Genomic DNA, 16,804 nt, shown 5'->3' with positions numbered 1-16,804 from the left:
ATGAATGTTGGGAGTGTATTTTTGAAGGAGGAGAATGGGATGAATGTGTGATGAAAGGAGGTGCGGGCTTTTGGAATGACCTGGGGCCTCATTTATAAAGCTTGCTTGCGCACAAAACAGGGCTTGAAAGATGCGCAAGCCACCTTCTACGCAAAGGTTGGGATTTAAAAAGAAAAAACTAACCAAAAAATCTGCGTATCCCTACGCCAACCCCGAACCTCCCGTAGGAACTTACTTAAGATATGGGGAACTGGCGACGCAGGCGGTGAGGTGGTGAAATGAAGCCAGATTCATGTCATACTCTTAATAATGTCATCACATATCAGACTTATAATATAATAGCGCTTATCGTGTCCCTCTGTGTGTGAAGCACAGCGTCAGTCAGGACTCTGCTGCTGCTGCTGCTGCAGCCGCGGTGGACACGCCGGGAACATCCTTCACCCACCGCTTCCAACTGTAGAGTGACTGAGGACAGAACAAATGAGGGGCTCCGTAGAACGTTTAGGGGCTCTACGGAGCCCCTAAAGGGACACTGATTTTTTTTTTTATATATATATAATGAGTTTTACGCGCGCGCGAAACCTTTACGCGCGGGCGTAAGCCTAAATTTTGGTTCTGCGTTAAAACGACGCAGAGCCTAGGGATACCGGGGCTGCCGGGCAGTCTTTGCATCGTCTGCACACAGGGTGTCTTGATGATTTGCAATTACAGGCTGAGCCTACCATTAGTTTTTAAACTGTAAAAAGTGGGGGGGACAAATACATGATTTTGAAAAGTGGGGGGGGGCATGTCCCCCCTGTCCCCAGTGGAAATTACGCCGTGGCACTCACGGACAGCAACGGCGTGCTGCCACTCACTCGCTTTATTTTATACTGTTTATATACTTTTTCTACTTTTACTGTGACCACCAAATAATGTAGTTTTCCTGTCCTCCACCTCATCCTCAACATCTCCATCTCAGTCTCCGTGAAATTTAGTGGCACGGTGGCTCGACACGTTCATTCATTCTGACGCCCAAACAGGCTGCAGGAAGCCGCTGCGCATGCTCAGCAGGCTCATTCATATGTAAATACTACTTTGCATTGCCCATTAATGGTAAAAAGTGGGCGTGTAGAGGGCGGGATATGAGGCGGATTCAGCTGCGCAACCTTCCAGCTGGACTGTGATTTATAAAGCGAACATTGCGTGCAATAAATCCGGATTTTATTTTTTGCGCCCGCCATTTTTGGCTTTTGGGTTTACTTGCACTTTTAGTGTGGATCCTACACAGTCTTTTATAAATGAGGCCCCAGGTTAATGTAACTGCTTGAACGTAGATTCCGATTACTGGTGTTGATATTAAGTAGAATAATAAGAAAAATTTTTATAAGAAAATCTAGGGTAAATAATTAGTATTCATTTTTTATAGCATTGTCTGAATTTTCTGAATCAATCATGGCCTATGGCTATGAAAGTCAGATTGACCCATTAAGACACTGATGAACAATTAGTTGCAGTCTAATTACAGTTTTAAGTAAAACTGAAAAAGAAACTCATTGCTTCATTAGAAATTTCAAGGTCAACAACAACAAATAATAATAATAATCCCTTTTCCAAACTGGGAGAGCAATGAGTTCTCCATTTAACACTGGCTCAATTGTTGCTGTAACTTATTACATTTAATTTATTTCCCCTTTTAACTTTGGTGTTTTTCCAGCTTATCTTTTTCTTCTTCTTCGTGTTGCTGTCACTTGGGATTGCTACATCTATCACTACTGCTTTCTCCTGGAGTTTGTCCACCACAGTGTCCAGTTGATTACTCATCGCCAGTTTACCTGATTGGAATTGGACGTCCCACGGGATATTGGCTCATTCATACTCTGCCACTCTCTAGGTAGCTCCCATCTCCACTTTGGGACTTCTAGTCCATATTTGGCACAGTTGTTGCCATACACTATTCCAGCAGCTTTGGAATACTACTAACAAAAGGCAGTGGATTGTTTAATTGTGAGCCTCAATGTTCAGCTATGGCGATACAGGATCCAAGGGGTCTGGGATCCATTACTTGTGCTACTGCCCAGGTAAAATCAGACATCACCTTCTTATTTGCCTCTGCTGACAGCAAAAAGCCCCAGTTTAAAATTGCAAATTAGCAGCTTTGGCAGAGATATATACTCCAACTAAATAATAGCCTTAATTTTGTTCCTTTTTAAAAAAAAGTACCATACTTGAATATCAAGTAAATTTTATTAATTGCAATCTGAGACTAACATGTAAGAATAATGAAATGCAGAGCTGATTTAAGGGCAAACGTGAGCACAAATCTCCTATTTAAAGCTGTAAAAACAAGACTTGAAGATAGTTTCTGAAGAAAGACAGCAGCTTCTCCAGTTCTGCTCACAGCCGATGCGCCCACAAATGTTTAAAAGATAGTTTCGGTAATGTTGCTCGTACCACAGATTCATCCACTAGATCAGTGTCTCCCAACCTATATTTGCGCATGTTAAATAAATTAAAAAAATCATAATAACACACCTAATGGAATACTGTAATCCAAGTCTGTATAAACCCACTTAGTATTTTATCTATTCATACTACTACTCTGACAGGTTGTTGAAGGAAAAATGTTGAAAAATTTTGCTCTCATATTAAAAGACACATTTTCAGAAATTACTTCATGTTTTTGTTCGTATTTTATACATTGGTGACACAAAATGAAGGTGAGAAAAAAAAGTCATATCTGTATAGGTAAACCAAAGAAAAATGTATCAAAAAACAATTAATGTAAAAAAAAATTTCAATTAAAGATTTGTAACGAATCACTTTACTCTATTGGTGCTAGTACGTACGGGTTGGGGGGGTCCGGCTGGTCTTAGACACAAGTAGGGGGGGCTCCAAGGAAAAAAGGTTGGGAACCACTGCACTAGGAATGGGCGATATTTTACCGTTCACGATATACCGTCAAAAAAATTCCCCACGGTAAGAATTTGTCATCTCGCGGTAAAAACGATAAATTCCCGATGACGTTTTTGTGTAAAGCCGGATTTATGGTTCTGCGTTCCACGCACAACGTACAGGAAGGAAGGAAATGAGCAAGAAAGAAAGAAAGAAAGAAAGAAAGAAAGAAAGAAAGAAAGATTCCCATTGATGACGTTTTTGTATTGGTATTTTTTTTTATCGTTATCGGGATAAATGCCAGAAATTATCGTGATCATTTTTTTAGTCCATACAGCCCATCCCTGCACTGCACTAGATCACACTACACTGACCAGATAAAAGACTCCAGTGCAGTCAGTTATGAGACAGACAGCTAATATCCCCTGCATTTGGTACTACTAATAGTAGTACTAGTGGTGTACACACAATCAAAGAAAACATTCAAAGAAAGAAAAACTTTTTTTTTTAATCATAGGGAGCTGCTTTAAGTTAACACTGATGTTGACCTGATGAGGTTAATTCATATAAAATATAACAAATAAAAACATACAACAAAAGAGGATCACAGCTTTCAGTGTAAAGATTTTATTCCTCCACAGTAAAAGAATCCTGCAGTCTTTCAACATTGTCCTATTGTCAATATAAAAGACAGTAATGATGCACTTGAATACATCAGGCAGGCAACCCAGTAGTTTACAGAAATGGCTTTAAGTATTGGCACCATTGTGACAATGTCTTTATTATTTGCAATCATTAATAAAAAAAAAACACATTTACACAAATTCATCTGAGAGCAACAGCAGGATAATTGTGACAGTGACACAAAGCAGCATCTTCCTTCTTCGTCCATTTCTGTATTAATTCCACAACTTTACCGATTCTCCAGGTTCTGTTTTTCCTGATTTCACCATTTTTGCCACAGATGTTCACAATCAAAACATTTCAAGTCGAACTTAAACAAGAAACACCTGAATGAAGATTTAGAAATGCCGGTATAACAGCAGTGAAGTGGGTCTTATAAAAGCTTGGGGGAAACAGGTGAAGTAAAAGTTGAAAACTTTCTTCCTTGAGAAATAAATAACTTATAGATTGTAAAAAAAACGAGGGATGTTTCAACAAGAAGCACGAAAACCTGGATATTATGCGAATAAGTAGAGCAGTTCTCAAGTAGCGGATATTACATTCAGGCGAAAAGTTAAGCACTGTGTCCATCATGTGAACGGCTCCAAAACTTTGAAACCGCTTTTAAAAAAAAGTGGCTTTAATTTTAAAATACACTTTAATAAGAAAAAAACCTCCAAACGAATCAGATAAAAATGAAGCTCCTGTTTCCACTTGCTATCTTCAGTTTGAAGGAAATTGTACACGGCCCCTGGTAGTCAGCTCAGGGAAGTACAGGTCTTTACAGGAGATGCCAAAGTTCATGATATAAATGGTGTTTAAACCAGCTCATTGTCATCATGGGAGATTAATCTTATATCATTCTACACGTGTAGCCAAAACAATGTGACCAAGTAGTCGAACGACTGGAATTGGTTTTTCACACCGTGTTAGCTACAACTGGGTGTAAGCGGAGCGTATACATGTTCCTCTGAAATCCACCGCTCGGTCTGAAGATTTCTCAAATATGTCAGAGATCACAGAGAATCCCACTGGAAAAGTGGACTTCTGGATATATATAGTGGAAGATTTATTAAGACAAATAATAGTTGTGACATCTAATGATAACGTAAAACAGTCATTTACTAGATTCCACCTAAATTTATTGCAAGTTTTAACCAGACTTTTTTAGCAATGATCAATGACAAAATCCTTTTTTTTTTTTTTTTCTTAAACGTATTTATTTTTTGCATTTCAGTCTACTACTGATAAGCCGTTATTGGGGGTTGGTAAATTGCGAAAAGCACAATTTGGTGCCAAATCTTTGGACAGGATCGAGGTAGAAGATCCAAGATTACACCGGAAGAGAAGAGCAGTCAAAGACTAAAGAAGGGTCAAAGAAAATGACGTACAGGAGAACAGAGTTCAGTTGGTCCTGACTTTTCTACCACTAAATGCAGCGATGTGATTTTGACAAAACTCTTAAAAACACCTTTGTGTGCTCTAACATGTCATTTTGGATTAAACCTTTGCTGACCATTTTCATTGTACTTGTTCATGTTTACTTTAGAAACCAAGGATTTTCATCTCTAGAAAAAGTTTTTTTAAATTTCTAAAAATGTTGAGATTAAAAAAAAAAAAATTTAGTTGTTTGTACACAAAGATTTAAAATGCACACAAATCATGACAGAAATGCAGCTGATAAGTCTTTCTCCTTTAATAAATGTAAACTGCATCCCTTCTTCTTAGTTGCTGGTTTCAGTTTGCTGTTCAGTTATAAAACGATAACGTTGTCAAATACTTTTTCTGTCTGACTAAACTCTGCTAAATGGAAGGAGGCGAGACGGTTTTCCCACCGGACAAAACAAATCGCCTACAGGTGATAAGTTCTGATATTGAGAAATGAAGATAACCTAGAATTTACAATGCCTGAACAAAGGAGTGAAAACGCAACTAAACAAAAGCACAGAAAAGTTATCAGATACATTTTGGTTTTGGTCCTGAGAATTTATATATGTTAACACTTTAATATCCACAGAATAAAAAATCCACAAGACATACATTTGTAAGCTTTCTGCAAGCTAGCCAATTTTTGGAGTTTGTTTGGTGGAATTTTTATATGAAATTATATAAGATGAACTAAAAATGGCTTTTGTACATTGAAATGAGTTTTTTTTCATGTGAATGCGTCTTTACACCTCAACTGTCTTAAGATCATATCTCTAATAAGGAAGTGTTTTGAGATTTCCAAAAGCACAAAAACCTTCTTAGTAAGATCCACAAGAGTTAGAAAGATGTCTCTCAGACCATGAAACATGCATTTGGTGGCACTGATGGTAAACACACACTCACATTTGTCCCCACAGCTTCTTTTTTTCTCTGTAATACTTATCAGAATACCTGATATTTAGGTGATGGATCTTTATGTCCTTTTGGGCTGCAGTAACCGTTTTACAGTTCTTCTAAGTATTGGAGAAAACTCCTCCTCGTCTTTGTGACTGATCCTCAGAAAGTGCTCCGTTTTAAGCTTACAGAGCAGTTTTACAAGGTCTTATTTTGGCTAATTCTTTCAAGTATTCAGAGTAGGAGATTTCCAAGAAAAAAAGAAGTCAACCGTAATGCAACGGTATGGGAACTGATTGAAAATATACGTATACAGTAAATGGATAAACGTGTGAGCATTTTGAGGAGGATTTGTTAGATTGACAAGTTTATTTTGTGATTTTATACGGGTTGGCTCTTTGGTACACATGTACGTGTGAACACAACCAGAGAAAAAGGATACGATTGGATGTTCTTCTATAAGGAGTTTCTCTATGGAATGATGGGAATGTTACAAAAAGTTTGTAAAATATTAAATATGAACAGAAATCAATGTAAGAACGAATAAATGTGGATGTCATTTGAAGCATTTCATTTGTTTTCACCTGTATTTGATAATTTGTCAAAATTTGAAATATATTTTAATTAAATGTAAATTATTTTTCTATTTCTTTGTAAAAAGCTTTTAGCTATTTTGTAATTCCTTGATTTTTTTCCTTATTCTTTTCATGCTTTTTCCTATTTGTGTTTATTGTCTGCTAGTAAGCATCCACTTTACCATCAGAGTGATACAACTATTTGATATACTCTTATTTGACCTGAACCGTCCATAAACATCAAATTCTGATCAAATTTGAGATTAAAAAAAAGTTATATAAAAGTAAAAATAAAAAAAGTATAAAAACTAAGTAAACTAATTAAAAAGAAAGAAAAAGGCTGAATTACATACAATTGATATTAAAATATGTACATAAAAGGGACAAATAAATGAATACAAATGACATTTTTTTACATTATCTTTGTTATGACATTTGTGTTATATCTATTCTGTCCTTTTTTTGGCATCACTTATTCCATATTTCCCAGAGAGCTGTCAGAACCGTTTAGTCTGAATGTTTCTAAACAGTATAAAGAAAGAGCTTACTTCAGGCACCTATTAAGAAGGGAAACAATTCTAACAACTCAAATTTTAAATCTCAAGACGTTTGTCAAAGTTGCTGTGCTTTCTGATGCTGGAGCCGTTGAGAAGAGCCATCTGGTTGTGATCTACAATCATTTTTTCCAAAGTAATACCCCATCATAGAAGTGAAACCTAATAACACTTGTGGTTAAAAACGTGGCAAAACCAGCATTTAAAAAAAATATTTTCAATGTAATCTGAATCCCCAACTGATTTACAATGTCAGATGAAATGTCACAACTCTAGATGCTCAGAGTGGCATCTGTGCAGAGCGCAAAAGACTGGATATGATGCAAATAACTGTTAAAGAGGCTTGGCTTATTTGTAATAATGGTTGATAGCCATACATGTATGCAATAGAAAACACATGGAGAGCAACACCCAGGGTAGAAAAGAGTGTTCAAAGTGTGAAGCAGCAGCTATTATCAACACACACAGTTGCTCTGCTGTGACATTTCTGCGTAGTTTTATTCACACACAGGGCCATTCAGAGAGTTTTCTGTTTTAATACTAGAGAAATGGAGGTATGAAGTCCGTCTGGTGCAAACATTTGCACTCTTACGTGCACACCTTCCGGAGAATGTCTGCAACACTTCAGGGCCACAGTGTAAGAGTGAAAGAGGTTTTAAACTGCGAGTACTCACTGTTAATTACCAAAAATTGGCAAACTGAAATTAAATCACATGTAAAATTGCCACCCGGGTCTGTAAGTGTACTGTTGGTTTTGATCTGATTGGTTATTGCATTTCCACTGGAATACTGAGCCTTGTAATCAACGGAGGATGACAGAAAACTGAGGCTGTATTTGGAAGGATTCCGTCAGACCTACAGCTCCCACAAGGCCGTCCCATCCTAACGCCGGTCTCATTCTTGCAGCAGGGTGATTTCCACATTGTCGTGGACGCCCTGCAGGAGCAGCTCACTCTGAAAATCGATCACCTTCCTCTTCTTGGCTGCCTTCAGGGTCCCCACCAACGCCTCAAAGATGTTGGCGCAGCGGTCGTCATTGAAGAGGACTCCAAACGTCACACTAGTTTGACCACTGGCATCTGAAATAAGAGGTTAACGCCTATTACTAAAACATGTATTGCAGCAATAGGAGCTTATTTAAAAATAGGATGGAGTTAGACTTTGTAAAAAACCTGATGGTAACATTATTAGAGACTACAGTCTGAGGCTCTGTACAACTTTAATTGTATTGATTTATGTTCTCAAGGTAGTGTAACACCTTGCTTTATGCTTTCTTAAACAGAAGTGGTGAGATATGGTCACCTCTGTACAGACTCATTACTCCGGCACTTTAAAACCAACATGTTGTACATTCTTTCTTTTAAAAGGGGCATGAGGCTCCTTTTAAGAAATGAGACTCTCTAGCGCCACCCTTCACCACGACGGCCGTCAGGGGTACTGCAGCCAACAGTGAAGCCGGCACGGGAGAACGGGGAGAACGTGCATGCAGCGTCATGTGACGTCACATCCGCAGGACAGCGCGGGAAATTCGGGACCAGAATTGCAGCACATTTTGCAGCACACAGCCTGTTCAAGGCAACGGAGAGATACACTAGAGGGCTCATTCTTTTGGGTTTGGAACGCTTCATCTGACATTATTACTAGAAAACTTAAAACGTATACACATTTTTTTTCATAAATCCTGCCTCAATCCTGCCTCATGCTCCTTTAAAGGAGGCAGGATTTATGAAAAAAATGCGTATACGTTTTAGGTTTTCTAGTAATAATGTCAGATGAAGCTGAAGATGAAGCTGCAGTAACCCCGACGGTCGTCGTGGCGCTAATGAGTCTCATTTCTTATTCTTGCCTCATGCTCCTTTAATATATTGTTTGTTCTTTTGTATTGCACCAATCACCACAACAAATTCCTTGTGTGTGTTAAACAACTTGGCAATAAACTTCTTTCTGATTCTGATATGGCATTGATTAAAATATTTAAACTCAGTGTGATATTTCAAAGTACTTCAAGATGAGACACAGCCTCCTGCAGTTCAGGATCCCAGCCTACTCACTTTTACTGCCAAGTCTCTGGATCTCTTCCACCAACAAGCTTATCTCATGTGACACGTTCATTGTCGATGAAATCTTGGGAGAAAAAACACAAAAAATCATAGGAAAAATACATGAAATGGATAAAGATTTGTTAGACTGTATGACACTTTTTAAGAGTGAGCATAACAATTGAGCATTTCTAATTCACTAAGACAATTTTATTTATTTTTTTTAATTTGCAGGATTTAAAAATTGACATCTTCGAGGGACGATATAATCTATCTTGTCTTTACAGTTATTCACGTTTTAATAGCATTAAATTATCTGAAAATGCATATAATTGCAAAGTTAGTTTGGTGTTGGAAATTCTAACCCTACATGGGATTACATATGATCGTAGTTAAAATAAAATAAAAACTGAAGCCAAGCTTTTGCACGATGATCATTAGACAGAAGAACAGATTGCAGGTTTGAGATCAACACGTTTCAACCTGGGAAGGGCGGACGATCACCAATGCGGAAATACGGGATTAGCGCTCACAGCTAACCAACATGCCCACAATAGCAGGTTTTCATTTATTTATTTTAGAGATTTGGAACCCCCCCACTAAATGGGAGTTGATATTCAATGATCGGTGTGGTTTTCTAGGAGTTCAGACACCAAAAGGCATCTCTGTGAGCGGCAGACATCATCAGCTCTGCGCTACTAACGCCACACAAATGATACGATGACAGCCTCTGCCGTGAAATGTGACGAGAAATTTCTTTATAAAAGTTTACACAAAACGTGCTTGAAAACGAGAGTTGTTTGTGCGTTTTACCTTGTTAATTATGGCTGCCTTTTGCTTGTAATGAGATGAATGATGAGTTCCTGATTAGTCCGCACCGGTGAAAATATTGCGACGTTCAGGGTCTCGTCAGAAAACATTATTTTTCGACTACAAGAAATTGAATGGAAAATGTTACTTAATCATATGTCATTTCGTGTAAGAAGAGCGGCTAGTTGCATTAAATAGTATTCGAAGGGATTATTTTCTTTGTTTTAGTGATGCTTATTAACTCTAAATGTTATGACATCGAAATCTAACAGTTTTTAATTGCGGGAGTATGCTAACAAATTTTCTTAAATACTTGAAGGCACCACCAAAGCTCATCTGACTTCATCGTGACACAATGCCACACTTTCAAGAAAACTGCCCCATATAAGGGTGTGAAAGGGTCCAAACAAGTTTACTTTTTAGTAGCCCTCTACATTTTCAAATATTAAACCCTTATTCCTCTTCTAGCGGTTTGTGCCCTTCTCATAGATTCAAAAAGGCCCTTTGATGCTTTGCATGAGAACAATAACTTGGCATGAACAAGAGTACAGCTGCTTCAGAATTCTTGTTATTTCAGGTTTTTGCTCATATGGTTTATTGATGTATACACATTATACAGACTTTTTTGAACTGGCCATAGTGTTTTTTATCTTTTAGACCTAAAGTGTCTTAAAGTTTCTTTTCAGATGCGCCCACTTTTATACACATTTAAATGTTTGATCATTTGTTTCAATATGTGTATGATGTGTATTTTATTCACTATCTATTACGAAATCTAAACTTATTTTCTTTTTATGTAGTAAACGTACTAATATCTGTTCATCATCTAAATACATTGAATTTCAATACATATCTGTGTGTGTATATATCAGAGGTGTCAAGTAACGAAGTACAAATACTTCGTTACCTTACTTAAGTATAAATTTTGGTTATCTATACTTCACTGGAGTAATTATTTTTCAGACGACTTTTTACTTTTACTCCTTACATTTTCACGCAATTATCTGTACTTTTTACTCCTTACATTTTAAAAACAGCCTCGTTACTCTATTTCATTTCAGCCTTTAAAAAAAAACTATCCAGTTACGGTAAATAGAGTGAATTTGGTTGTGGTTGTTTCAGATGTTCTTGTCCAGTTTTGTTCTTACATCCGTTCCCTCAGATTCCTGCATCTAAACTTGGATGTACATTCCAATAAAGGTTAGGATAAATGATAACATGCCTCTGAAGTTTGACTTTTTGCACCATTACAATACTTATAGGCAACTAGTCATCATATCTCCTGCTCTCTGAAACACATGTTAATGCTCAATAGTACACATATATGGTTCTTTAATATATTTGCATTATACTAAGATGCTTTCATTTTCAATGACTTTTGTCCTTAATGGCTTTTTTCCCCCTTACATTACTTTTACTTTTATACTTTAAGTAGTTTTGAAACCAGTACTTTTATACTTTTACTTGAGTAAAAAACTTGAGTTGATACTTCAACTTCTACAGGAGTATTTTTAAACTGTAGTATCTATACTTCTACCTGAGTAATGAATGTGAATACTTTTGACATCTCTGGTATATATAAATCCATATATTTTCTTTGCCCGCTTTATCCTCTGCAGGGTCACGGGTCTGCTGGAGCCTATCCCAGCTAATTACAGGGGTTCACCCTGGACAGGTCACCAGTCCATCACAGGGCCACATATACAGACAAACAACCATGCATACTCATGCTCACACCCTATATAATAGGCAATTTCAAATGTACAATTAACCTAATATGCAATGTTTTTACACTGTGGGAGAAAGCCGTAGTACCCGGAGTGAACCCAAGAGGGAACCCTGCGAAGTATATTTATGATAATGATCACCTCGAAGGGCATTATCCCGCTTATACCACGGTCACTTACCAAAAAACAAATATTAAATCAGTTATTCATGCTTTAATGTGTTTTCAGTTGAAATCATTAGTTTTATAACAAGCCACAGCTGAGTGGACTATTTAATCTCTCGTCTGCAGCCGTTGCAACCTGGTAAATTACAAAGTGTTTTAACAAGCCATAACTCAGTTTCCTTGGTAACACCTGAGGGTCTGACTAATACCTGGAACAATCACTACCGTCCTATAAGGTCCTTAATGGATACAGTGTTGACTTCTCCAGTAACGAGGACGGACCTTAGATACGATTTAGCAACGGGGGATATTCTAGTCCGCTCAGCTCCGCTCTGCTATTTTCTTTTCTCTCCTCTTCTGCATCCCAGTCGTCAAAATTGTTAAATTCACAAAATAAATTAAAAGAAATTACAAAATCACTCATGCGGTAGCCGGCTCTTCTTCTCTGAATCTCCGTTGCCGTGGTTACCACCTGGCAGTTCATCCAGAGCAATGATATTAAAGTTATCAGGCAATTTGACCGAACCTACCTGTGAATCGAGTATTCACACAGACCGTGGTATAGATATATATATATATATATATATATATATATATATATACACACACACATATATATTGTTTTCATATAAAGGTGCATTTATTCCATGAGTTTTAAATGCACCTTTATTTTGAAACCATTCATCCGGGTCCCCACAGGCCAAGCAAGCTAACGCGGCTAGCTCGCGCTGACTTGCACTGTAGACGTATGACGTCACGACCGTCAAGTCAGAAACCAGGGATCAAACCGGATAATGCACTATTTAACTTTCAGAACAAAAGCACACTTTTTTGTGTTTAGTTACAGTAGTTCAGTTTTTTGCTTGTTTTTATTGTCAAAGAAAACGCTTGACATAGAAAGTTTTTTTCAGTCTGTGGTCTTCATATCAAAAAGGCCACAATTTTTTTTAAATAAAAATAAATAACAAATGAAAAGCAAAAATGTGATAAACATTTAGTGTAATGCTAATATTCTTATAACAGGCATAATAAAGACACATTATCCTACCATAATGTGTCTTTATAGGTGTGTTTCCACTAGTGGGAGTTCCGGCTAGATTTTTCTAGGCTGGGTCGTTTGTGTGTGTCTCCATTACCAGGAACGGCCCTGTAAAAGTGGCCTTCAAGAATCTTTATGGGGCGAAAAACGGCCCTGTAGTAGGAGAGGTACTCAGGTTGGCCAACAGGAACCTACTGGCGGGGGGTCTCTGCTGATCGGGATTTCTGAATGATGTTCACCGTCTCATGTGAACATAAATCATGTGACCACAATTCATTTAAGCGTTTGGACCAGATGCATTTTGCTACGAGTACATTTCATGAAGTCAGAGACTATAAGAAAAAAACTATAGATGGACCAACTCCCTTACTGTCTGGGGCAGATTTACCCTGAACTCCTGCTAGTGGAAACGCACCTACTGTGTCTTTAATCATATAGTATACATGGGAGACAGCTATACAGGAGAGTTTAAAATGCGCCACATGACCTCTGGATGATATAGAGCTTAAATATATATATTTTTAAGCTTATTATTGATCAGACTAGCACTAATTATTTACTCACTGTAAAAGAAAGTGTGTATGGGGCGGCACGGGGGCTTTGTGGTTAGCCCAGTTTGCATGTTCTCCCCATACTTGCATGGGTTTTGGCTGAGTATTCCGGTTTCATCCATGTATTTAATTGGTAAAAAAGGAGTATGATTATGTGTGTGTGTGTGTGTGTGTGTGTGTGTGTGTGTGTGTGTGTGTGTGTGTGTGTGTGTGTGTGTGTGTGTGTGGTCCTGTGATATGGACAGGTGACCCATGCAGGGTGTACCCCCGAAGAAGAACCCGTGCTTTGCTTTTACCCAGAGAGCATTGAATAGGAATAAATGTTTGGATGGATGGATGGATGGATGGATGGATGGATGGATGGATGGATGGATGGATGGATGGATGGATGGATGGATGGATGGGCGTATTATATATAATGGACGGATTCATATTTGATTTGAGACTATATTGTACTATATACTATATTATATTTGAGACTATATTTTTGCAAAATAAATAATAAGTAAATAAGTAAGTAAATAAGTAAATACGAACACATAACCCCCATTCTTCACACACTGCTCTGGCTCCCTGTCTCTTCCCGGATCAACTACAAAATCCTGCAACTCACCCATAAATGCATCAATGGACACGCACCCCCATACCTGCAAAACCTCATCACTCCACAAACCTCCACCCGTTCCCTCAGACCTACAGGCAGCTGCTCCTCCGAGTCCCAGAAAACAAGACTCTGCACCGTGGGGGCCCGAGCCTTCTGCTCATCAGGCCTGTGGAACCGTCCCCCCGCCCAGTTCAGGGCTCCACAGAACTTGGACACTTTCAAAACAGGCCTGAAAACCTTCCTATTCAGGAAAGCTTTTAACTGTTAAGGAGAGTAGAGAGGAGAGGATGCTGGCGTGTTTGTTTGTAAAAACACAGTCTCTGAGATTTTACATTTTATTGATACTGACCTTTTCCTGTACTTGTTTTAATTTTGTAAGCACTCTGAGATTCATGAATCCATGAATCAGATGTGTATAATCCAGGTGCCATAAAGTAAAAATCCAGTCCAGCAGTTGTTCCAACCAATCACTAAACCAGCTCATCTGCAGGTAGATGGTAGGTCGTTAGTGAAAACCCCTGTTCTGAATGTACAGGCTGATCCAGAAACATCGCAGCGTTTTTACTTTATGGCACCTGGATTATACACCTCTTGAATGTGCTTTAATGTTTTTTTTTTGTTTTTTTTTTTACAAAATCAAAAATAGTTTTGAATCAATCTTAAATTAAGACCAGTTTCGAAATGGGGTCAGTCTCAAAGCACCATTAGTCAAATAATTTTCTTTACATTAAGCTGATATTTGCTTATTAAAACATATACATGTGGATCAGCCAGTACATTTAAAACAGGTGTTTTTCACTAACAACCTACCATCAACCTGCAGAGGAGCTGGTTTAGTGATTGGTTGGAACAACTGTTTCTTTTCACTAAATATTCATTATTATCCGTCAATAAAATTAACATTTTTCAAACATGTTTATTTATGTTCAAATTAAAAAAATTATATACAAGATCTCCCTTCTTCTTTTCATAATTTCTTTTGTGTTAATTCCGATATTCATTCTTATGCCACAAGGCACAAAGATGATTTTAATTTACCGTTTTGTAGAACATGGAAACATCAATCTTTCATCACTTTCAGAGGCCCCCACTTGTGGAATTCACTCAATAAATCTCTTAAATCATCACCATCCTTGCCAATATTCAAAAAACATTTAAAGAACTTTCTTATTATTTCATCTTTGTAGTGTTTATTATTTAATCTGAGTTACATTTTCTTTTGTGTTTTTTTTTTTTTTTTTTTACTCCCCCTTGTGTAGCTTTTGTTTTGTTTTTTATTCATATATGGAAATGATTCCACCAGGATTCTTCCTTTCCTTGCATGTTATTTCAATGTTATTACATTTATTGTTCAATTTGTCTTATATTGCTAAATAAATAATTTAAAACTAAACTAAATAGTCCATGGCCCAGACCAGATATGAGTACCACTCAAGGTGACCAAACGTACTTATGATTATTGAAAATATCCATGTCTATAGATAATATTTTGGTATGATAACCCTTCCTGAGTGGCAGCTGTATCATAGTTATCAGCTCATGAAGTTACCACCCCCTTCAGGTTAATTGATGATTCTAAATTGGGTGTATTATACATTTCCTGAATCCTTATGGTCCTGTGAGTATTCCAGTTTTTGTATTTTGTGTCTTTGTTGTTCGTAGTTGACACAGGGCTAAAAGATACTATATCATTCAGGCGAAAATCGTGTAAAAATGTGTGTTGTTTATAGTTTAAAGAGCTGCAGTGACCTCTATGTCGGTCAGAAAGATTCACATCTTAGCCTCAATGAATGCTTAAAAGGTTCCCTTTAAAATATTACCAAAGACAATATAGTGAAACATTGACAGATATCCTGTACATGAGTCTAAACCAGGATATGCAGCAGCATCTAAAATGTAATTTTCTGAAAGGGGTGGGTGATTTCATGAGCTGATAACTATGATCCAGCTGCCACTCAGGAATGTTATCAGACCAAAATATCATCTACAGACATGGATATTTTCAAAAATCATAAGTAAGTTTGGTCACCTTGAGTGGAACTGACAAGTGAAATTTTGGCAGAGGTGTCAAAAGTATTCACATCCATTACTCAGGTAGAAGTATAGATACTACAGTTTAAAAATACTCCTGTAGAAGTTGAAGTATCAACTCATGTTTTTTACTCAAGTAAAAGTATAAAAGTACTGGTTTCAAAACTACTTAAAGTATAAAAGTAAAAGTAATGTAAGGGGGAAAAAGCCATTAAGGACAAAAGCCATTGAAAATGAAGCATCTTAGTATAATGCAAATATATTAAAGAACCATATACGTGTACTATTGAGCATTAACATGTGTTTCAGAGAGCAGAAGATATGATGACTAGTTGCCTGTAAGTATTGTAATGGTGCAAAAAGTCAAACTTCAGAGGCATGTTATCATTTATCCTAACCTTTATTGGAATGTACATCCAAGTTTAGTTGCAGGAATCTGAGGGAACGGATGTAAGAACAAAACTGGACAAGAACATCTGAAACAACCACAACCAAATTCACTCTATCCAGATGGAGCAATTTAACTGGATAGTTTTTTTTAAAGGCCGAAATGAAATAGAGTACAGATAATTGCGTGAAAATGTAAGGAGTAAAAGTAAAAAATCGTCTGAAAAATAAAAATAAAAAATAATTACTCCAGTGAAGTATAGATAACCCAAATTTCTACTTAAGTAAGGTAATGAAGTATTTGTACTTCATTACTTGACACCTCTGTACATGAGTCTAAACCAGGATATGCTCCAGCATCTAAAATGTAATTTTCTGAACGGGGGTGGGTAACTTCATGAGCGTATAAGTATAACTATGATACAGCTGCCACCCAGGAAGGGTTATCATACAAAAATATCATC

General features: G+C 37.3%; 1 protein-coding gene across 2 annotated transcripts in view; it reads right to left on the bottom strand.

The window, feature by feature from the left end:
- Nucleotides 1-3,485: 3,485 nt before the first annotated feature.
- Nucleotides 3,486-16,804, bottom strand: part of abracl (ABRA C-terminal like) — a 29,474-nt gene continuing 16,155 nt past the window's right edge. The window contains exons 1-3 of one of the 2 annotated variants that reach the window (XM_061707012.1): nt 9,841-9,931; nt 9,040-9,112; nt 3,486-8,067 (exon numbers count right to left, since the gene is read on the bottom strand). In XM_061707012.1, the coding sequence (XP_061562996.1) occupies nt 7,883-8,067; nt 9,040-9,100 (246 nt within the window). In that variant the 5' untranslated portion in view covers nt 9,101-9,112; nt 9,841-9,931 and the 3' untranslated portion in view covers nt 3,486-7,882. Of the gene's footprint in view, nt 8,068-9,039; nt 9,117-9,840; nt 9,932-16,804 lie in introns of those variants that run through there. The other variant, XM_061707013.1, reaches the window with a different exon arrangement.

The sequence above is a fragment of the Cololabis saira genome, chromosome 18 (assembly GCF_033807715.1).
Source record: "Cololabis saira isolate AMF1-May2022 chromosome 18, fColSai1.1, whole genome shotgun sequence".
In the NCBI taxonomy this organism is placed as follows: domain Eukaryota; kingdom Metazoa; phylum Chordata; class Actinopteri; order Beloniformes; family Belonidae; genus Cololabis; species Cololabis saira.
The sequence above is the reverse complement of the archived record's forward strand: the minus strand, read 5'-3'. Positions and strand labels throughout refer to the sequence as shown.